This window comes from Pinus tabuliformis, chromosome 2_2 (assembly GCF_031772625.1).
Source record: "Pinus tabuliformis cultivar Carrire ecotype Pingquan chromosome 2_2, CPIR1, whole genome shotgun sequence".
NCBI lineage: Eukaryota > Viridiplantae > Streptophyta > Pinopsida > Pinales > Pinaceae > Pinus > Pinus tabuliformis.
Window position 1 is genome coordinate 572,947,453 of NC_142300.1, and position 24,720 is coordinate 572,972,172.

General features: G+C 38.3%; 1 protein-coding gene across 1 annotated transcript in view; it reads left to right on the plus strand.

Moving 5' to 3' along the window:
* Positions 1–24,497, plus strand: part of LOC149193961 (uncharacterized) — an 81,837-nt gene extending 57,340 nt beyond the window's left edge. Inside the window, exon 5 of the mRNA XM_089407490.1 lies at positions 24,057–24,497. Coding sequence (XP_089263616.1) covers positions 24,057–24,497 — 441 coding nt within the window. The remainder of the gene's footprint in view (positions 1–24,056) is intronic.
* The last annotated feature ends 223 nt before the right edge of the window (positions 24,498–24,720 follow it).

The following is a 24,720-nucleotide window of genomic DNA, read 5'->3' on the forward strand; positions in this document are numbered from 1 at the left end:
GTAGTTAGGAGTGAAACAACGTAAAAAGTTTGTTTTCCATTGCAAACTTTGGAGTTGGGGCACAGGTGTGGCCCTATGGTACAGGTGTTGTCCTTGATGGAAAATCACATTGGTGTCAGACCTCAGTTAAGGCGCTCAGAATGAAGGAAATCTTGTACATGCAGGTTCACCTTGCCGAAGTCGCGTATACATGCGGGTTATACATTCAGAAGTCGCGTATGCGTATACATGCACTTTTATGCACAGAAAAGCGCGTACATGGTGGGAAAATTATTTTTGGTCCATGGTTGTTAGTCCTTAGAATTTGAACCTATGGTTTTGGACCAAGGTATCTCGTCAGAAGTGTTGACCCCAGGTTTTGGGCCCTTGGTATTGGTTTATTATGGTTTTGGACCGTGGTATTGTGGAAGGCCAAAAACTATGAAATAGGAAGGAGATCATGTGACAAGGATCATCTGAATTATCATTGAATATCTGATAATGTACGAGATCTGAAATATTGGTGATTAGCATTTTGGAGCAGATCTGGATCTGAATGAAGGAGGAACCTTAGCGAAAAGAAGGATAAGTTCTATTGATTGGTCATAATCTCTTGGCTTGAATGATAATATCTTTGCATGATTTTGATCTGTTATATCTGGCACATGTGTGATCTATAAATCAGATAATCTAGGTTAATCAATGCCTGAATACTTGAAAGAGCAAACTATGTTTGTAGATCTATACGTAGGTTCAGTTCAGCTAAGGCGCGTATATACGTAGGTTTAGTGAAGGAAAACAACGTATATGCAGGTTGTTCCATACGCAGAAGTGTATGCATGCAGGTTTCAGGCCATTAAAGTAGCATATACATTTTGAGTTGTGTTGTGCTGCTTCTGTTTATTGCTGCATTGTTTTGGGTTCAGTTTTGCTATGTGGTACTGTTACTGTGATCTGGGTACAGTCGTCAGAGAGGTGTTTATGTTGATTTAGTTTTGGAGAAAAGGTGATTGGTTGATGCAGAAATTCTTGAGGGTTGATTGATGTTATTTGTGGATCCAGTCTGAAAATTTATGAAACGTGGTCCTTGAAAGAAAGAGAAGTTTGTAGCCTTCTGTAGGCCAGCACATACGTACTAGTATCTTGGCTAGTGCAAGAGCTAAGGGGGTTGTAGCTCCCTTCCAGGAGAAGCTGGAAAACGAGAGAGAGTTGTAGCTCTCTGCAGGTTGCAGCCTGCGTACTGGTAAAAGGACTGCACTAGTACATTTGTAAAAAGAAGTTTCTAATTAAAGAAAAGATAGAGACGAATTGCAGCAGGTGGTTTTCACCCACATTGGGTTTCCACCTTATATCTTGTTTTCTTGTGTGCAATTGTCTTTCTGCTCTGCTTTACTATTTTTGGTTACTGGTTATTTTCTTCTAAATCACAGGTTAATGACTAACATCTGAAAGATAAATCAAATTATAAGTTTTCTTTGTATATGTGGGTTTCTTTATCTATAGTTGCATATATACGCGGTTTTTATTAAGAGAAGTAGCCTATATCATCTGGAATTGAAAAGGAAATATTTGACTTGATAATACTGATTCACACCCCCCCCTCTCAGTATTATTTCCAACAATTGGTATCAGAGCAGGTCCTTTTGAAGAAGCTTGATCGCTTGAAGGAACATCCTTCATCATGAGCAACTACGAGAGTGAAGCATCAATCAGGCCATTGGTTTTTGATGGGACAAACTTCGTATATTGGAAGGTAAGAGTTACTGCCTATCTTCAATCGTTGGGTATAGAAGTCTGGGATATCATAGATACTGGATATACTTTTCCAGCAGCAACTCCTACAAATACGGCTGAGAAGAAGAAATATGAAACAAATGCAAAGGTAGTCAACACTCTATTGGGATGTCTATCCCAATTAGAATTCGTGAAAGTTATGTAGTTAAAATCAGCAAAAGAAATATGGGACAAGATTGTCCTAAGCTATGAAGGAGATGATCAGGTAAAACGAGCAAAACTTCAAACCCTCAGGATTCAGTATGAAAATCTCAAGATGTATAATGATGAAAGTGTGGCTAACTATTTTCTTCGTGTAGATGAGATTGTTAATTGTATGAAAATTTTGGGTGAAGAAATAAAAGAGGCTGTTGTGGTTGAAAAAGTTCTAAGATCTTTGTCCCCTAGGTTTGAATCTAAAGTTTCTGCAATAGAAGAAAAGGAGAATTTACAAAGCCTTAAAATGTCACAGCTGAACGGTATTCTAACTGCTTATGAAATGAGGAAAGGAGGACCATCAGACAGGAGAGAAGCTGCCTTCAAGGCTTCAGGCAAAGGCGAGTACTATGAGTCATGACGCGTGTCAGAAGAAGAAGAAGAATCAAATTTTGTCAGAAATATTCAACGGGGTATTGGACGGTTCCGAGGTAAGTTATCTTTCAAATGCTTTGCTTGTGGAAGAGTCGGTCACTATGCTGCCAAATGTCCTCACAAGGATAAGATTGACAAAGGGAAGGAACCTGTTATATGGAACAAGAAACATAATGCAAATATGAAAAGCTATTACACTCATGAAGATAGTGATGAACTTTCCAATAGTGACGAAGATGAATGAGGTAATAAATATAAACTAATGGCTTTTGAAGATGATGACTACATGGATGCTATAGATGTAGAAGGTTTTTCTGAAGAGATGACTAATCTCAAAATCTGCTTAGAAGAGAAAAGTGCAATTATTGAGTCTCTACAATATCAACTGGCTGAAAGGGAAAAACATATTGAAAAATTGGAATGTGAAATTGTTTTTCTTAGAAAGGAGATTGAGAAAACAAAAGCTATTAATCTTAAATTTGTTAAAGGATCTAAAACTCTGGATGAGATTATCAATGTGCAGCGTTCTCCACTAATCAAGACATGTCTGGGATATAATGGAGAAACATCTCAAGCTTCTACCTCCAAAAGTTATCTTGATGCAGCAAAGAAGAGTGAGCAAAGGCCTAATAGAAATGATCAGGTAAATCAGGGATAATTTACCTCAAGAACGAATAAAGACTATCAAGAAAATCGGGGACAAGCTACCTTAAGGACAAACAGAAGCCACAATCAGCCACAGGTAAAATCTTCCCAATTTGCCTCAAGAATGGATATCAGTAGAAACTACAATCGATTAGATGATAGATTTGATAATCGCAAGAGTGTCTTCAATGGCCAATGTTTCTCTTGCCATAATTTTGGTCACAAATCAGCTCAATGTGTTGCCTATAAGACAATCATGACTAGAGAAGCTCAAAAACAAAGGAATATGAATGGAATCACGATAAGGACTTATAAAAAAAATTCGGCCCTTGAAAATGAAGTTGAATGTTCTATTTGTAATAACTTTGGTCATGAAGATTTTGAATGCAGGAGTAGGTTTTGGAAGACAACTCAGAAGGAACATACCTCAAGTTCCAGAATATGGAGAATGAAGGAACCACAACCAGAAAGATGTGGGATAGCCTTCTATGCAGAAGGATAGGAAAATATATGGTATATCGACAGCGGATGTTCAAAGCATATGATAGGGGATAAAGAAAAACTTGAATCATATACTGCAGTAGAAAAGGGGAAGAAGGTGTCTTTTGGAAATGATACCCCTGCAGCCATAAAAGGAAAAGGCACTGCTCAGTTGAAAGAACAGGTCAAAGCTGGAAATGTTTTGTATGTTGATGGCTTGAAGCATAATCTACTAAGTGTTAGTCAGATGTATGATCAAGGAACCGAGGTAATATTTCGATCAAATGGATGTAGTGTTCGTGATCTTGATACAGGAGAAACAATGATCAAAGGCAGAAGAACTCCAAATAATCTATACATATTTGAAGAAGGACAAAAACAATGCTATTTAAGCAAGGATGATGAACACTGGTTATGGCACTGGAGGTTGGGACATCTAATCTTTTCACAAATAAGGAAAGCATGCAAATACCAGGCAGTTCGTGGTCTTCCAGATATCAAAATTCCAGACAACACCATATGCAAATCATGTCAGTTTGGTAAGCAAACCAGAACTAACTTTCCTAAGAAGGAAGGATCAGCTAGCCGGCCTCTTGAGCTAGTCCATACAGATGTATGTGGTCCATTTAGGACAAGGTCACCTCGAGGAGAAGAATACCTTATACTATTCATTGAAGAATTCTCTAGGTTTTTTTGGTTAGGACTTATGAAGCACAAAGACGAAGCATTCGAAAAATTCAAATCCTTCAAAGCCTTAGCTGAAAATGAATTAGATTACAAAATTAAGTGCCTCAGGTCTGACAGAGGTGGGGAATTTACCTCAAATGAATTTTTTGATTTCTTTGAAGAACATGGAATAAGAAGGGAATTCTCTACAGCTAGGACTCCTCAGCAAAATGGAGTGGTGGAAAGGATGAACAGAACTGTCCAACAAATGGCTCGTGATATGCTTGATGAGTCTGGAACTCCCGCAACCTTCTGGGGTGAAGCTTCATACGCAGCGATTGTTATTCCCAACAAAACAAATGTCCGAGTGAACAACACTCAAACTCCTCATGAGCTCTGGTATGGTGAAACTCCTTCGGTAAAGCATTTCAAAATTCTTGGGCACAAATGCTATATTAAGAATACTGATGAGAAGCTTGGAAAACTTGAACCTAGAGCAGATGAAGGCATTCTCCTTGGTTATTCTCCCTACAGAAAAGCATATAAGTGTTACAATAAAAGGCTTGGAAGAATTGTTGACAACATTGATGTAGTGGTTGATGAAAAAGGATACATCCCTAGGGAAGTGAATCATGAAAATATCAATGAGGATGAAGAATACTCTCTAAATCAGTTAGATGATGAAGAAGAACCCAAGAGGCACCAGAGGAACAAATAAGGATAGAAGAAAAGACTCCATCCAGGTACGTTCAGAAAAATCATCCAGAATCTCAAATTTTGGGGCAGAAAGAAGCAGGTATACAAACAAGAAGAACGATAGCAGAAGCTTCAAGCTATTTGGCATTGCTCTCTCATTTATCGATGACATCTGCGTCTATCTGACCCTCAAATATGTGGATTTCAAATTAACTTGTACCTTAAATGGTGTGGCATTTCTAGAGTATTTTTTGGAAGCCAATGCGTCATCCTGGGTAGTCGCTGAAGGATCTGGGCAAAGTTGTCCATCATCACGTTCCTTTGTCACTCGAGAGCTTCTTCGAGCAAGATTTTGATAGGATCTCCTGCCCCCTCATATTTCTTTTCATCTACCATGGGAGGCCATTGGGATTTGCAAGGCTGGTCTTGCAAAGGTTCAACTAGTTCAAGCCCTAACTCCTTATATCCCGACCTCGTTGGGGACATGGAAAAAAAACAGAGAAAAAAAGCAAGCCGCTCTGATACCAATGATCTGAATTTAAATTGGAAAGCAACAAATTACAGAGATAACCATAAACAAAAATATGTAGTGGAAATAATACTTCTTTCATTAATGTAAAATCTTGAAATATGCTTACAAACAGAAATGGAAATACACCAGCTAGGGCGATGGTAGCTTATCTCTGACAAGAGATGTGGTAGATACATGCCTCTAAACTGAACTACAATGAGGCTCAAGGGGCTTTTTATTATTTAAAAATAATAGCAAACCATAAACAACTAAAACCATAACCTGAGGAGATGTAACACAAAGAGTTTATGGGCCCCGTTGGGGTGAGTTGGACAACCAACTTCCCGGGGTCGTGACTTGGTCATATTATCTCTGTTGGACGCACATGATAGCCCGTTGGAAAGATCTCTCCAAGGGATATTACAAAAAAGATGATTTTAGGCAGACAACCATTGGCGGTATATTTCCAAAAAAAATTCATTTAGGGCCTCAAAATGGCTTCAGAAGTTTAGGACCCGAAAAACTGCTAAAAATAGTAAACTATGCTACACTTAAGGAAACTGGAAAACTGAAAGAAGCAATGGTGGGGGACCAAGTGGAATTTTCGGGTGGCCACCAATATCCACCTGGATCAATTTTGGTAGATCATGTTGATCTCCTGCAACAAAAATAGGTCCAGCGAATAACCAAGGTTGACCTACCATAGGTGAATTTGGAGAAGATGAACTTGAACTTGATGAATGAGGTGAAGGAAAGCTTTGAAAAGGAGGACCTGAAGGAGGGATAATCGGAGGTGGAAGGACTAATATTTGAAGAACTAATGAAGTGGATGAAATTGTAACTTGAACCAAAGTAGTTGAGTGGATTAAAATTTGAGATACAATAGGATCATTTTCCCAATCAATTTCTTCCAAAGGGAACATGGGATTTGTAAAAGTTGTAAACTCAGATGAAGCTCTAGGATTGGTTTTTGTTGATGAACTAGGACTAGCTTCATAAGAGGATGATATTATAGCTTCAACCTCATGCCTGGGTCTTCTCCTTTTAGATATATCAAATAATATAGGGGATAAACCTGATACTTTGCTTTGAGATCAAGTATATACTCTAGAAAATTGAATTTGAGGGTGCATAGGAACATATGATACCTCAGTTGATTCTTCTAGTGAGATTGTAGTTATTGATGAAACAGGTAAGAGTTCAGTTGGTTGAAAAACTATAGATGAGGTGCTAATATTAGATGATTTTATATGATGAATATGCTCAATAGGTTTATCATACATACAATATCTGTGGCTCTCCTTCTAGTGCCAAATTGTTGACAGGCGGAAAAATTCCTGCTGCAACTAGTGAGTATTTTCCCAATCAGAGTCCCAATTAGAAACTTTTTAGTTTAAATGGTCCTATAATATTTGAAACAAAGGATTAGTTTACTGTTAACCAAAACTAAAATTAAACCAAGAAACTATCATTAATTTAAGGAAAATATATGAGATATTCAAATCATTTACAAAATATCAACACAATATACAATCCGCTGGTATGATATGATTAGTTTAAACAACATAAATCAAAGAATTCAAATGAACATAATACCACATGAAATATCATGTGATTTAACATCCTAACTGGAATTTTAGTCTAGAAAACTGAACAAATAATTTTTTGAGAAGTTTTATGCTAAAAACTTCAAAAACAAAAATCGGGCTTTCATCCTATTCAAACAAATTTTTTTGGTATTTTATGATATATATATATATGCATGCATTACCTAAATAAAATTATTTAAAATAAAAGGATGTGTACTATAACATGTCATAAGAAATGTTAAACAAATTAATCAAATATTCATTCAAAATTACATAGCACAAGTTATAGATTAATACCAAAGGCATCCATTAAGAAATCAAGATGATGTCCTAACATAAATCTCATAGCTCATCACACATTAAGAGTGAAAATCGTCTTCAAAAAAATTGGTACTTTAAAACTGATTCAAAAATACAAGTTTGTAGTCTTCACCATTTCTTGGGCCTTTTCACCAAAGCAAAAGGATCTATAAATACTAAAAAATAAAAGATAAGTTTTGAAACAAGAAAATAAACATGTTTTCTAAAAGTAAATGCCTAATTCTAAAAATATAAACTCTATCCTTGTTCAACTGATATATGTCAGAGAAGTAGGCAAGCTTTCCTCATCTTCAAAATCATCATAGTTGAGACTGAGCAATAAGTGGGGTGCATGACCTTTGATATTATTTTCCCATTGTGAATATACCTAGGAAACTATAGAGAAATGATGGAAGGAAACTGATTAATATTGATTTGGCAGTTGGCAATCAATCATTGGAACTTTTTCTTTCTTTTATGATACTTAATTTCAAATCTGGCAATAAGCTTGATTTATTCAAAAGTTACTTGTAGAATTTTACGAAAATCTTGTTATTTCCATACTTTAGTCCTTTGGATTTCTACCTAGTCCTTATTAACAAGGTCTTCTATAGGTTGCTTTGATTCTACTAGAATAGTTTCCTTCAGTGGCTTGGAACCTGGAAGATCAAATTCTTTTATAAAGTCTATCCCTTTCTCTGAGATTGTCAAACATTTCTCTTGTGTTGTTTGTATCCATGTTCTGATTTCTTTGGCTTCATATTCCCTATGGCTTAAGGATGCAAGCATAAATATCTTATCTATCTTTGAAACTTTTGGAATCTCATCAAATTGAAACTTTGTTGACATTGCTATACCCATCAACATTCAGGGGATCTCCCCTATATGAAGTCCCAATTATACCTCACGCCATTTGGTGTAGGAGTCCCATCTAGAATACAACCCAGTTGACGATGCAATGGGTGCTAATGATATGGCTTGGCTGTAATTATGCATAGAGTGATGTAGAGTGACTTTGGTGAGAAAAAGTGTGTGACCCTGCGGAGAGTCAAGTGTGATGCATGAAGGTTTTTCCACACTGAAGGGAAAATAAGCGAGCCCCTTAAAATAATGTAATAGTACACATCTTGAAAGGAACACACGAACATAATGATATCACAAGATAATATGTGAAATAGTTCACAAGTTAACAGTGATGAATTAATACAACAACAAGCATTCAACAAGATTCATACAAATGCAAATGAAATAGTTCATAAGCATAAACATAAGTTAAATAACATACATTTCAAACATAACAAGAATAGTCCTATTACATTTACAACATATGCATGAAAATGTGTCATCTTTGAGCCTTTATTAAGTGAAAGTTCCAATCATACATACACCATTGTTGGACCACTAGACCTAATAGTGGAACGTGAAGTCAACATCACGTTCTCCTCCCAAGAAACATACTTCCTCTACATTACAGAGAAGCCAAGGCTCTCACAAAACTCCCAATCTCCCTACTCTAAGCCTAAGCCTAGCCAAAAGCTTGGCTCCCAAAAATCCATTTACATGAGTTATGAGGTTCTATTTATAACAAGATGGGGTGAATCTTCAACTCCCCTTTGTGACTTTTGGACTACCCTCATGACTCTTCAACTTCTTTTCAAAATAACTCATTACATTACATCATGACTCTTCACATTGTAGTATTTACACTTGGAATTCCACTGCAAATTTATTTACAAATAATATTACAATTTACACTCATAAAAATATAGGACAAAATAGGATAGAGCCAACTAAATAGCCTAACAAGACAAAACACTATCATGCTTGAGTTTAGGAGAACTCAAACTCAGCAACTTCCACTTGATGTTTCTCGGTCACATATTGGTGCCAAGCTTGGTATTGCATGATGACATCCCCAAACTATATGATCATGTCTATATGGAAGTAGACTCTAGCCTCCATGGAATCTAGGTACAATGATTTAAAACCAGTTTCTACTTCCTTCTGAAGCATGAGAAACATTGTCTGCACTTGGAAAAGGCCACCAACGTAGTTGTGCATGTTCTGTCTATTCACCTCTAAGTCCTCCATGGAAATTCGTCCCGACTGCTCCAAGTATTCCTCTATCTATTTTATGACCTGGTTTCTAGGTTTGGCTTCAGTGAGTGAACCAACTGATGGATCCTATGGGTATTCACCAAGAAATTCATATTGTTGTATAAACTTGCATACGAGGCCTGAATTTTACTGTAACACCCTCCTCCCACATCTACCTAAGTAGCCGGCCAAATGGGGTAAACATGTGATGAGAGGCTACTATGATGGGATTCAACCTCTTATATGACCTTAAGGAAGTGGAATCAGTTATCACTCTGTAATTTCCTTTGGATGTAGGAAGGAATCGTAGAGGTAACCACAAACCACTTGCAGAATTGGAAACTAGCCCTTCTAACCCCAGAGAGGGCTCTCTCTTTCAACTCAGTCACTAAAGACTGGTTTCAATGAATAAAAATGGCTAGATATTTGAAAAATATCATAGTTTATAGGTGTGGTGGCAGGGTAGAGAAAAACCCATTAGGCATGGAGTTAGTAAAAATTGAGATCAATGACGTGGTGGGTGCTCGGTGAATTGGGAAAAGTTGTTCAGAGGCAAGATAGAAACACTTCCTTATGCCAATTAATAGTTTCATATGTGAGAAGAATAAAGAATATAGATAACCATCTCAAGGCATCAAAAAATGGATGAATCTTAAAATGATTATGGTAGAAAAAACATATGGAATGTCTAAATGGTTGCAACATAGCACCATTAAATAGATGAATTTTGAAACAAGTTTTTCATTTAAACATCATAGGAAGAAATATACCACACACAAAATAGGAAACACTCACGTAAGAGAGCTAAATCACATGAATTTCTGAAGAGATTTAACTAGGTACTTATGATCCATCAAATTCATTAAAACTCATAAAAATTACAATATGCACAATGTTATTTCCTTTCCAATATGATCAGTCATAATTATTTTATATGTATTTACATCACTATATACGATGAGAAATTTGAATTACCACTCTAGGTGGCTTAATTCACTTCACAAAAGTTGAATGGTCTAGATGCAATGCATCTTCACTTTGTAGAAAAAATAGAAATTTTTATTACAATTTCGAAACATCAACTCAAACAATGCATCTTTGTTTAATAGCTCAAACTACATGATTTTAACTTATCAACACTTATCAAACAACTAAAATGACTTATAGAAGTTCCAAATTTCGAAATTTTCCAAAATAGATTTGACTGATATGTTTGTGCGACAGTTTCACAATAGAGGGTGCTGAATTTCTAAAAACATAGGGTTGAAAGGAAATCTCATATATCCTAATTCTGGATATTCGTTGCAAAACTAAGGGAGGTTTTGTATATGAGAGTGTTCTCCAGAGAAACATCTCTTAGTTTCCAAAATTTTCTCTCCATTTCTTCACAATATGCACCCAAACATCATAACTAAAATAGGAAATGCCAAAACCAAAAAAATAGATTGTAAAGATAAATTTGAATCTTCCAATATATGAAACTTGTCCATAAACTGAAGAATTTTTTGTTCTCTGGTCCATGCTTAACAAACAACACTTTTGGTTTTCCAAAATTTAGCTCCATTTTGTCAAAAAAATATTTTGCAAATGATGAAAAAAATAGTCAATTTTGTAGCAAATTTGTAGCAAGTCCAAGTAGCCCTCCATGCTTTGTATGTTTTCACACCTTCTCTGGAAAAATAGATCAAATGGGTCAGCTTGAAATGCCTGTGTGATGGTGTAGAAATCTTGAAATAGTCTCTCCAACTCTTGCAAGCCTCCTAGATTAATAGTAAGAGCCAAACACACTTTGATTCCTATATTATAGGATCTTAACATTTGCTCTAATGGGGATGGCATCCTCCTTGTGAGGTGCCAAGAACACTGTAGACTAGTAGCTTGATCCATTAGGAAATGGAGTCTAATTGCATTCTTCTTTGACCTACGACCTTCTCTAACTGAAGCCAAATAGTTGAAATGTAACCAATATATAGTCTGAAAAAATAAAATCCACACTAGAAAGACACTACTGCAACTGAAAAATGAAGCGTTATTATTCCTATGAGGTTTTTATATACAAAGAAACATACTCTAATCTGATCTCTGAAAATATGAACTAGGTGATACTAAAATTCCAATGCAACCAGTTTAGTAGTTGCTCAACCATGGCTTCTTGACTGTGGTTCAGCAAAATCAAAACTGGAAAATGTAAGGGCAATGGAAACTGATTGTAGGCTTGATCTTCATAGCTGAAACATGATCGAAACTCTGTAGTGAACAATTCCTCCATATAGACAACTATGGGACCATGAAAGACGTGACTTATTGGTTGATCTTTAAAGTATTATGCAAGTTAATCAACATGCTTGAACAATTCATATATGATTTCGATGACATCATACAATTTCAGTTGTGATTCATCAAGCCCATTCTCAAAACACTCCTCAATTTCAATATCAAAAGGCAGCACTACCACTTCTTATTTTGGCTAAAAAAGGTTCTCAAAGGACTGATTTTGGCATTGGAAATTGTGGGACTGAATTTGAACTTCTAAGGCTTGAAGATTCTTCTCAAGTTTTTCACAAAACTCTTCTAAAAAGTTGGTCTGGCTTCAGAGCTACATTTGCATGACTTTAAATAAATAGGTAAAAAATTTGAGAAATAAACATCAATTTGATCATCATCAAAATTATCCCAGTGTTCTTTAAAACCTTCAATAGAAATAGGGTCTATCACATACCCTGCCATCTTGTTTGAAAAACAACTAGATCAATAATTTATGTGCTGAATGCTTCGAACATTGGAGTTTCTATTGTATTCACAGCTCACTTAGTGTCTTATTGCTAATCTATGGTCTGGGATGCAGGAAAATAGGGAAGAAAAGGCAATTTTCTAAGTCAAGGAAGTCAACGGAGCTTAATGGAATCTTCTCCATTGTAGAGTGATTGGAAAGAGCTTTCTTATGGTATAAAGAAATCCATAAAAAGATCCATGGATCAAAAGTTACACTCCACTGAACTATTCCTTTAAAAAAGCCCTGAAAGCATGAAAAGGGTAAAAATGGTTAGGTGTTCAAATGAAATCACAATTGGGCATGGAGGAATTATCGCATCATGTGAAGACAAATATATTGGCCAATTAGCAGACCCGAGGGACATAAACATCGGTGTCGGTGGATCATAGCACACGTCCATATCGTAATCGGTGCAGTCCAAGGGCCCTCCCTTAAGGATTATCAGCAGAGGTGAAGGTTGATTGCGATATATAGACCAAACTTGCCGGGGGAAGTGTATTTTTGAAATACAAATAAATGCACTGCAAAACAAGGCCCAGGCTACTCCTCTCTCCTCCACATGGCACTCCACCAGCGATATCACGGTCCCAGCCATCGACAAAACAAAGGGCTTTGGTTTAAGACTTATCGGTGGTGCCAGGGTCCGATTGCGATTTTTGTAATCGCATATCGCAAACGACGATTGCAATGTGCCAAATATTAAAACATGTGAGCCAATAAAGAAGCACTGATGCGATATGAGGGCCCGGATGCAATAAATTATAAACTACGACCTATAAAAATTGCAGGTCCCAGAAATCAGTTGATAAGAGGATTTATTGCGATATAAAGAAAAGCCCCTTATGCGTTTATTTGAAACTTTAAGCGATTTATAGATGGGCCCTTGGTCTATGCCTATGGTCCTATGTAGAAATTCATAAAAGGGGCTATCAAAGGGGGTCCCAGACTTAAATAAGAAATCCTCACCGATTCGCTTGTTTTAAATGAATTAATCCTAAGTCATAATGCACTGATAAACACTGAGCAAATTTTTGACAGATTTATGAGTCAATAGTTGAGCATTTTATGAGTTATAAGGGCGCTTTTAAAGAAAGAGGGCCTACAACACAGTCAGTGCTGATTTTAGTTTAAACTTGAAGTGACTATGTCGGCGCGTTTTCACATCAACCACCTTAAATAACCCATTGTAGCATGATGTGGCCTTTATAAGAGTCTTCTGCAATAAAGGAACGTTTGACACCTCCTCCTTCTCATTGGGATCCTTCTCTCTTCTCATTTACTCTAATATTTTCATATCATGTTTAAGAGTTCGAAGAGGAAGCACAGCTTGAGAAGACACCCTTCCTTGACTGAGAAGGCAATCTGATCTGACAAAGAAGACCTCGGCCCATGAATGCTCCTGTAAAAAATAATTAATGTCTTGGTCATCCCCTTCTTATAAATAGGAGATCCTGATATTGTAAAAGGGTTCGAAAATACAGAGAGAAAAGGGTCGACTCTGTAACTCCTATGATATCTTATAGATCTTTAGAATACCATATATTGGTGGTGATTCCTCCTTCTAAACTTTGCATCTTGTTTGTCCTATAAAATAACTTGTCTGTTTGTTCCTCATTCCTCCTATTCATGCATCAATAAGAACTGTAATGTCTTTAAATTCTCCTGCAAATTCATTTTTATTTCTTTAAATGCACATGCATGTGTGAGGGTTCGAAATTATGTTTGTAGCATTGTATGATGCGAAGTCCTATTTCTTCTATTGTCTATTCAACACTCCTTTTTTTTAAATTCAGAAAGTAGATCAACTTTATGGTTCCAAGCTCATACTCTATAATTTTGGGTTTCTTTCCTCTTTTTATCTGTTATCATTTACTTTAAAACAATTTGATTAAAATGTGAATTTTTGAAGGGAAAGGCCTCCACTATCTTATTTTATTTATGAAATCTACTTCTGTGTAGCAAGGCTTATAGCATTGGCTTACATCTTTAGGAAGAAGAACCACTCTCTCGTGTTCATGTTTAAAACATAGGTGATGTCTCTTGTTATTCAAAAGTCGTTTGAGACACATCGATCTGGATGACCCTATGCACTAGTATTGTCATCAATCCAAGGTTGTCTCTAGGGGTCTTTCTCTGTATTATGCTGCATTTGTGTTGCATATTTAGGTTTTAGCCATAACATCTTCTGGTGTCATTGTCGAGGAACTTATTGAAGGATTTTTCCCCTGGGATAAGACAAGCTAAACATTCTTTGTACAGGTGAACATAGATGTTTTGATTGCACTCACTTCACCTTGGTGAATCCAATACAATATACTCATCTTTCATCATCCTAGAATAAAAAAGGCCTCACACTTGGTCATACACCTCTCAGAAGAAGGCTCCATTTGTATCTGACCCTGAAAAGTTGATTTCCAGGAGAAATCAGAAAGAGAAAACCCCACCTTCTTGTGCCACCATCTCACCAGCATTTGTAACTTCCCCTTCTAGTTCTCATCTTACTGTTGTTCATCGCTTAGGGTTGGCTTCTAACATATTGAGATACCCAGTTTCCAGTCCGTCTACTCAAAACCCTGTGGCCTTGACCCAAGTCCCTCAAGAAAATCCTCATCCTCCTCCCTTATTTCAGATGGTTGTCCTAGGCTTTTTGATGAATAATTATGCTCCTCTTGACTTACCACAACCCCTGAATCCTTTGCCACAATATTATTTGAAGTTTTTTGCAAGGTTCAATGGAGAAGATGAAAATAGTGCACAGAAACACCTTGAATCTTTTTGTGCCTTTGATAAGAACTTCAATGTCAAATAGTTGGATGTAGTACTCAAACCTTTTGTACAGTCTCTTGATGGAGAGGCCAGAAAGTGATTTAAAACCACACTAGATGCCTCCATCACTACTTGGGAGGAGCTTGAAGCCTCTTTTACACAATAGTGGGGTGAAACAAGGAACCACGAGTACCTCGTTAGAGAGTTCAATGCTATTAGAAAGAAGCCAAAAAAAGACATATATGAATTCAATAAGAGGTTCAACAAGCAATACAATAACTTGCCTGCTAAAATAAAGCCCCCTCCAGCTGCTGCTCATGTCACTTACTTGAGAGCTCTTGACCCTGAGTTTAGATTTGTGTTGAGAGAAAGGAAGTGTCTTACTCTAGATTGGCTTCAAGTTGATGCTCTCGAAGTGGAAACCAATTTTTCCTCAGCTGGAAATATGGGTGGAAAGTAAGAAATCACTGTGAGAAGAAGAGGTAAAGAAGAAGCTTCTTCCTCAAGACAAGAAAGACAAGTACCAAGTTCAAAGTTGGAAGATATGGATAAACTCATCAAAAGTTTGTCACAAAAGGTTGGAAAACTAGAAATCGAGAACAAAAATCTCTTCAAGGATAATCCTCAAGGAAATAATCGCGAGTATAAATCACAGCATAGGAGGATTCCTTTACAGATGCTGCAAAGGGAGATAAAATAACATCCAGGTCAAATCCCACGTCCTCTATATATAGAGGAGGATCTAGATGAACCATGGCTAGATACACAAGATATGCCAGGGAACTTATATCATGTGTTCCCTAAGGAGGAACAAGAAGATATAGCTCACCGGGAGGCCAGCCATAATGAAGAAAGAAAAATAGAGGAGGAAGACATGGATTATTATTACAAAAAGTTTTTTGACTTTATGAAAGCACATATGCATCACAAGTATGATCTAAGGTCTTCTAGAAAGAGGTACAGGGAGCCAGAACAACGAGAAGAAATTGTTCCCCAAATTATTCCCCCATTCCTAGACAAATGAAAGGGTAAATTGAACCTTGACTATGCCATGATAAAGTTCCCTTTGAACTAGGAAATAAATATAGGAGAGGGACATGCAACAAAGGAGGCACTTGTTTTCCATAAAAGTTTTGATGGTAATGAAGTTGAAGCAAAATCAAGGGGTATGGAGAAGACCCAATCTGCATTTAATCTTCAAAGGGAGCTTGAAAAGGTGAAGATCGTTGTCCGACTCACTGAGCTTCTAAGACAACTTACCTATAAATCTCAGGTATCTCAATTCATGCATCCATCAGTTTCCTCACCCACTCGTGATTCTCTAAATCTTCAGGAGGAGAGGCCAATGGTAGTTTTTGGGCCACATGTGGAAGAAATTGATCCTTCTACTACTCCTTTCTATGTTACTCTTGGGGTTGTTGGGACAGGGTCCCCTAGGGTCAATTTTGTGGCAAAAACCCAATTTTTGGGGTAAAAAGCACAAGTTTTATTGTAAAAAATTGTAAAGTCTCTACAAGATGTGGTCGTGGAGTGCGTATATAGTAAAGTTTCGTAAAGGGTTTTACCCTACTTTAATGTATGTTCTGTCGGCTTTAGTAGATCTACCCATGGTCCGTGGACCATGGGATTGTATAAAAAGGAGAGTCTTAGAGAGTCTAAGGAAGAAGATAGAAGTAACTAAGGAAGAATGAATGTAATGGGTCAGTAGAAGCAAAGAGTGAAGAAGTCTTAGAGTAGAAGAGAGGCTCTGCAGCTGTGTGCACAGAGGCCTAAAGTAAATTCTGCAGTTGAGTGCGTGGACCCTTGCAACTAAGTGCACAAGGAAGTCTTGAGTATGTAAGAAGAACTGAAGTATCAATAAAGTGATTATTCTGGAAAATATTTTTGTATTGTCTATTTACTTATGTATTGAATGAATGCGGTTACGTTATGATGAAAAGGGTGTTTATGATTTAATATTGTATTGATGTGGGATTTTTCATAATTTACATTTTTATAAGAACACAAGTAATAATATATGTTTACACAAAGAATATCTTGTTACATGTTAATGTTATCAAACACTTAAGATGATCTCGGTAAATGCAAACCTAAGGGAAGTTACAAAGGCGTGCAAAGGGTTGATTCACCTATTTAGGGTCCGCGAAAGACAGTCGTAAACCTTCATGGAGGTATAGAATCTAATTAAGAGAAGTATATCGATAAGGCCTAAAATGTGTATCTATTTGTGCAAAGGAAAGTTTAGGGCATAAAACGACATTACACTAATATCTGGGTGTGGAAACTTGGTTTCAACATCCCCCCATACTACTTCGAGTGAGACTTTAGTCCACGCTCCGCAGGCTGATGCCGAAAGGGCCAGTAGTGTAGGGATTTGTTTGGAAAACTTAACTCTGAACCTTGGTCAGGACCCACTAAGCCAACAAATGGTTCCATTTCCGAGACCGGGATATGCATTAAGAGATGTGTGATGTCCCATCACTAGAATCCAAAAAAGAAAGAAATTGAGGAGTGGTTGGACAGAAATATCCAAGAATTTGTGGCGCAAGAAAATGGAAATCCACGATTGACGAAAGAAAAGTGGTTGGACAGATATATGTACATAGAGATACAAAAAATTTTCTTTTGTTCCTTCCCAATCAAGCTATACAAGTGGATCGCTAAATTGGCAGATGGCCAGGGAAGGTGGAGGCTTGACGGTCCAATAGTGTGGACTATGGAACTAGTGTGGAGATTAGAAGCCTCTGAAGATAAGAACACACGTGGTGTCTATCACTGGCTTGATCGGGTCATCAGAGGGTTTGTGACAGAATTCGTGGTCGATACTTCGATTAGCTATACTGAAGCAGAGCAACGCTTCTTCAAGGGACCACAAGATAAGTATTTAAGGTTTTTGAATACTTGCATTAAGATGCTCTTGTGTGAAAAGTGGGTTATGCAATTGCCTTGATATGTGGAGCTACGCAAAGTGGAAAGACCTTCAAGGATAGAGGGAGAATAGGCCCTGAATATAGACTGTTGATGGAACCTCCTCTGAGTGACGATGAAGGAATAGCACAGGCTTCACCATAGAGTTTTGTCCAGTTAATAAGGTGAGTGTTCCTGCGAATACCCCATCCACCCACACCACCTCCATCTTCACCTCCATAGCATACACCTTCTCCACACCACTTCCACCTCCACCACCGTTCAATATGGTGAATACAATGAAGTTTCCCATTTTCAAGGGCTTGGGAAGTGAGGACCCGGACTAGTTTTGGTTCGTTGTAAAGGCTATGTGGCAAGCTCAGAATATTACAAGTGATCAGATGAAGAAAGCAACAATTGTTACCATTTACAGGATCATGCACTAACATGGTACGTTAATTACTACACCGATAACTCGACGACAACTTTGGCAGACATTCAGACCGTGCTGAATAAGGAATTCAGTAGGCCCAAGTCTAAAGCACAATCAATCATGGGATTCAAGGAAATCATGATGAAGCTTGGTGAGACACCCTCGAAGCTAGATAAGAGATTGAAATGCAATATCCATGAAGCTAACATGAATCTTATGGATGGGTAGCACTACGAATGGTTTGTAGCTTGACACTTGCCACACCTAACGATTGCTTTATCACAACAAAAGATTGGGACCCAAGCAGAAGCCCTTGAGATTGCATGAGACACTACTTCCTAATGCTTCTTTGGGAGTTCAACAGATTCACGTGGAGTTATAGAATATTTTCCTAGAGTTCCAAAGTCTAAAAAAGGATAGGGCGGCTTGGCGTGAGGTGCGCAAAAAAGTTTGGTGTTTGAAATGTAAGAGTTAGGGGCATGATAAATATCATTGCCCTATCTTTGTGAATTATGTTGTAAGAGGAGGGCCAATGTCTCTAAGGCCTGAAGCTCAAGAAGGGTCACGTACGGGGCCTGCGCTATGGTGCACTATCTATCAAGTAGCTAGAAAACATGTGACATAAATTTTTACAGACACCACAACAACCCTTTTGCAACTTCTACAAATTAGTAGATCACGATGAGCACAATTTTCATAGTTACGAGCTAATGATGGATAGAACGCCAACGTATTGAATGCAGAGATAAAATCGGCCTCCAGATCAAGGTGCTGGGGGATTGTGAGGAGGATATCATGGACGCAGACGAGGTCAAGGTGGAGGAGGACCTGGGAGAGGTCGGGGACAAGTTATTTGTTACAATTGCAAGGTACCAGGACACTACGCATGAGAATGTACGAGCCCGACATGCTTTTCGTGCAAATACTGTACTCGGTTTGATCACATGATAGAAGATTGGCCTATATCAATAGCTAAGATGCGAGAAAAGGGGATGCAGCCTCAACAACCTACCTAGAACCTGCAGATGATGAGGGTTGAATACTGCGAACAATATCCTAATGTGAATATTGTGCTACGAAGTGGAATGACGACTAGTGAAGACAAAGGAAAGAAGCCTGAAGAAAGTGAGTGGGTCTGAAAAGTTCCAGAAAAGGAGGTTGGGTTTAATTTGGAGCATGTGAGGGAAAGAATCATGGAAGCAAAGAAAAGATTTTCTGAGGCTTCTCCCTCAACAAGTCAGGAAAAGTAGTTTGAAGAAATGGACCCATCTATGCTTACTACCTTCTTAGAAACCTGTATGAAGATGTTGCGCAATAGAAATGTCATAAAAGGATTACAGGAATTAATAAATAAGTGTGTCAGAAAAGAGATTTCTCCTAAGACACCACACGTAGTCAGGAAAATTAGTAAGCATAAGGCAAGAACAAGGCATGAGATGAGGGTCACTATGTAGATAGGAGAGTATGAGATGGATCAAGTTATTCTAGATCTAGGGTTAGATGCGAATGTTTTTCCTAAACAGACATGGGAGAGAATGGGGAGACTTACATTGTAGTGGTCTCTGATTCAATTAAGGATGGAAAATCATCATGAGATTATCCCCATGGGAAGATTGCAGGTGGTAACAGTAGATATTGAAGGCGCAAGTACATTGGCTGATTTTGAATTGATAGAGATTGTGGATGACAAAAATCCCTACACTACACTCCTTGGAATTGATTGGACCATTGACATGAATGGGCTGATCAATTTGAAGAAGCGGGGACCTTTGGACCCTGCAAAAGGACTGCGCTATACTGAACGGGTCTGTAATTATGAAAGTGGCGATGATTTTGACCTAATCTATAAGATAACAGTGTGAGATCAATATTGGGTGAATCTGGTAGCAGATGGGCATATTGCATGAGACTGCAAAATCTCATGTACATTAGATTCGGATGAGGAGTTGGAACACTAGCAGTATAGGTTGCACGAAGTATCTACTCTGTGTTGTAACATGATGACTAAATCCTTGTGTTGTGTATCATCGACGGTAAGGAGTTTTCCTTATTATGATGGTTTAACTAGCGTAGATAAATATTTGGATGCATTTGAAAGGGAAGTACCAGAGAAGCATTGCTTGCAAGCCTTGGATTTAGTGTTATGCCCGCAAGATGGTGGGTTATGCATAAAGATAGTTTTGATGGATGACGCAAATACAAAAGAATGATTAGGGTGCAGTTTGGTCGCCCAAAAGTGTGATTGACAGAGAAATACGATGGGAGGAGTGATTTGTGCAATCACTTAGAAAACTGGACTAATGCTTATGGAGCAGAGCCGCAACCGAAGTGGATGCATTTGTTTTTTCATACTTTAGATGTAATACCAATGAATTGGTACTTGGAAACCGAACTTTGCCATGGCATGGACGAATGGGATATCTTGAGACATGGATTCTTAATGACATTCATCTTTGAAGATGGATTCGAGTGCATCGATGAAGCATTGTAGGAGGTCAAGGCAACGATCTTCAGAATCCCACAAGATCCCTTGGATTTGATTTAACCAGATTGGACCACCCAGTTGCGCCGTGCACAAGAGTGCTACAATGTTACCACTAAAGAAGAAGACAAGGATCCAAGGAAAATTAATATCCCAAAGACATAAGGTCACCTCAAAGTTGAGGGGCCATAGATAGAGAATCCAGATAGAAATTTGTCGCTGAAAACTAGACAAGTGAACATTGGAACAGAGGTGGAGGAAAAGTTTGCAAAGATAGGGGACTATTGGGATGACGCTACAGTCGATAAGGTTGATGAGTTGCTCCATGAGTACCAGGATTTGTTCCCTATAAAGTTTTCATACCTGAAGGGGATAATAGGCAATTTAGGAAGGATCAAAATAACGTTGAAATGAGACGTGAAGCCTGCTAATCAGAGGCCATATTGCGTTAATCCTAAGTACAAGGAAAAGGCCCTCTTGGAGTTGGACAAGATGTCAGCACTGGGTATTATTGAACTAGTGGAGGAGTCAAATTGGGTAAGTCCTATGGTAATTAAGGAAAAGAAGCAGAAAGATGAGATAAGGATATGTGTAGATCTCAGGAAACTGAATGATTCTTGCATGCATGATCCTTTTCCAACACCATTCACAAATGAAGTACTGGATAATGTAGGAGGACAAGAAGCATATTCATTCACTGATGGGTTCTCGAGGTACCATCAGATTAAGATTACGCCAGAAGATAGGAGTATGGAAACCTTCATGATCGAGTGGGGATGTTTTTAGTATACTGTAATGCCTTTTGGAATTAAGAATGCGCCGATAATCATTTCACGCGTAGTCATTGTGACGTTCAGAGAGTTCATTCACAATTTTTTGAAGGTATACTTTTATTATTGGATAGTGTTTGGATTGGTAAACCACCATGTAGCTAGTTTGCACTTGATGTTGGATACATGTCGGAGGTAGCATATTGTGCTAAACTTGAAGAAGTGTTTATTTTGCGTCCCTTTCAGAATCTTGTTGATTCATGTAGTGTGTAGACAAGGATTAATGGTGGACCCTTCTAAGATCATGGTCCGAATTAATTTGGAGGCACCAAGAAGCATTAAACAGTTGCACTCGACACTAGGTCATATTGGATACTATCGAAAGTTCATCAACATCTATGCCTAGATTACCACGTTGATGGAAAATATATTGAAGAAGGACGTTACATTCTGTTGGAGTGAAGAATGTCAGTGGAGCTTGGATGCGTTAAAGGAAAAGATGGTCATCACGCTGATACTAGTCTTCCCAGATTGGAAGAAAGAATTTCGTGTGCATGTTGATGCATCATGTATTGTGCTAGGAGTAGTACTGACACAGGCTGGTGAAGGAGAATTGGATCACCTGATAGCATTCACAAGAAGGAAGTTGTTGAAGGGTGAAAATAATTATTTGATGACAGAGTGTGAAGGGTTGGCTATGGTAGACATGCTCTAGAAGTTCAGGAATTGCTTGCTAGGTAGACACTTTAAGATGTACACAAACCATTCTACATTAAAACACTTGGTCAACAATCTTGTGTTGTGGGGGGAAAATATGAATATGGTTGCTATTGTTTCAGGAATATGATTCGAAATAATCGTAAGGCAAGGGAGATTGAATGTAGGGCTAGACCATCTATCGTGCATTGAAACAGGAGAGGAGCCTACTAATTTGGAGGAAGGATTGCCTAAAGCATAGCTTTTTGCAGTGTGCATAGTAGACAACAATTTTGCAGACATTATCCACTTCCTGACTACAGGAACAGCTCCAGAGGGATACACCAGTCAATAGACGTAGGAATTGGTGATGTGCGCGGCAGAGTTTTAAGTTATTGGAGGGAATTTGTATAAGTCGATGGGATCAAACGAAATACAACGATATTATGTGCCTAACTTTCAACGAAATAGTATCCTTGTTGAAGTTCAAGGAGGAGCTGCGGGAGGCTACTATGAAGGGAAGGCAACAACACAGAAGATTTTACGTGTTGGGTTGTGGTGGCTGACATTACATAATGATTCCAAAGCATATTATAGGGCGTGCGATGCATGTCAGAGAACAAGCAGTCCATCACGGAGGGATGAGATGCCTTTGAATTTGTAGATGTCATTGCAGCCATTTGAGAAATGGGAAATTCATTTAGTATAACTGATTCAACCTCTAGGAAAGAAGACGAGTGTGCGGTATATCATCACTGTGACTAAGTATTTGACCAGATGGGCGGAGGCACAACCTGTGAAGTACTGTACAGGGAAAACAACAATGAAGTTCCTATTTGAATATGTGTTGACTAGGTTCGGTTGCCCGAAGATTTTTATGAGTGATCACGGTATGCATTTCCTCAATGAAACAATCAGTGCACTGACAAAGAAATTCCAATTTTATCATCAGAAGAGTATGCCATATCATCCTCGGGCTAATGGAACAGTTGAATCATTTAATAATATATTGGAGAACGCACTAACAAAAGGTTTGAAATGTGTAGAGGAATGATTGGGACATGTGCATACCAGTGATGCTATGGGCTTATAGAGATACTTGTAAGAAGTTGACTGGATAGACACCTTTTAGGCTGGTCTATGGCATAAAGGCTGTGATGCCTATGTAGTATAGTGTGCCTAGTCTACGCATAGCAGAATTCACAAGGATGGTGGATTCTGAAGCCTTAGAAGAGTGGCTCACGTAGTTGACAGAGCTCAACAAAGATAGATTTTTCGCTAGATTCCATCAGTAAGTTCAAAAGGATCGCGAAAAGGCATGGCACGATCGACACATCAAACTATGCACCTTCAAGGTAAATGATTTAGTTTTATTATATGAAAACAAGTTTTCTAAATTTCCAAGAAAATTTCAGATGCATTGGCTGGGGCCATATGTGATCAAAGAGGTTACCGATGGTGGATCATTTTAGCTTGTGAAATTGAAAGGAGATCCATTTCTAGGAAAGGTAAATGGAAGCCGATTGAAGCCATAAACTGGGGATCTAGCCAAATGACTATATGATGGTAGCATAGTCTTAGCACTCTAGGAAACTGTAAGGAGGCATAGGACTATAAAATACACTACCCGGATTGTAGAGCTACGCTATGAGGGGTCTGCGGGAAGGGAGTTGCACTATAGAATGGGAGACTGTGCAGTGCAGCCAGAAAGTGACTTTTATCATCACTGTTCATGATTTGATAGCTAGACGACGGTTAAGAGGAGTGGGTGGTCGGAATTTAGGACACTTAAGGCTAAAATTAAATGTGAAATTTTTGGAAATATTCCGCCAGTATCGCATTTATGGATGGATTTTGTGGGGAACAGTCAAATTTGAATTTGAATTCGCCTATAAATTATAGGTGGCCGCCCAACGAGGAACACTTTGCATTATGAGAATTTCTAAGATTTATTTTTTGTTGTGCATGAACCGTGCATTTTTTGAGTATTTTCTTGCAAGCCCCATGTTCGATCAGTATCCTGAGTTCGACTGCAAGCTTGTTCACGAAATCATGTTAAGACTAGGTCCCACAGAAACTGTAAGCACTGGAGGGTCTATTACTTCTAAGGGAGATGCCCCTGAGGTTGTGAGTATGGAGATTCTAGCAACAGTGCCTATGGCGTTGAGGTCACCTATGCCAAAGCCTATGCCGATGAGAGAGGTCCCTAAGCCTAAAAAGGATAAACAAAAGAAGTCAATGTCGATGTGTGAGTCACTGAGGAAACATGAAGCTACACAGGCGCAGTGGAAAGAAAAGTCAAGCGCGAAGGAGAAGGGGAAGGTGGTTGATCTGGAGGCATAGGATGGTGCAGAGGATATTGAAATTGATGGGGTGGACCCTATTTCAAAACTGCCAGAGTATATCCCTCCGCGAAAGGGCAAGGTGAAGGTCCCGAAGGACCCAGATGCCAGACAATTCTCCCTCAACACTCCCATGTTGCCAGAGAATATTACCTTTGAAGGTCCGCACTTGGTGTGGGTCCCACATTTGAAGCTTCAAGACTGGGATTTGGTGGTTCTTGAGT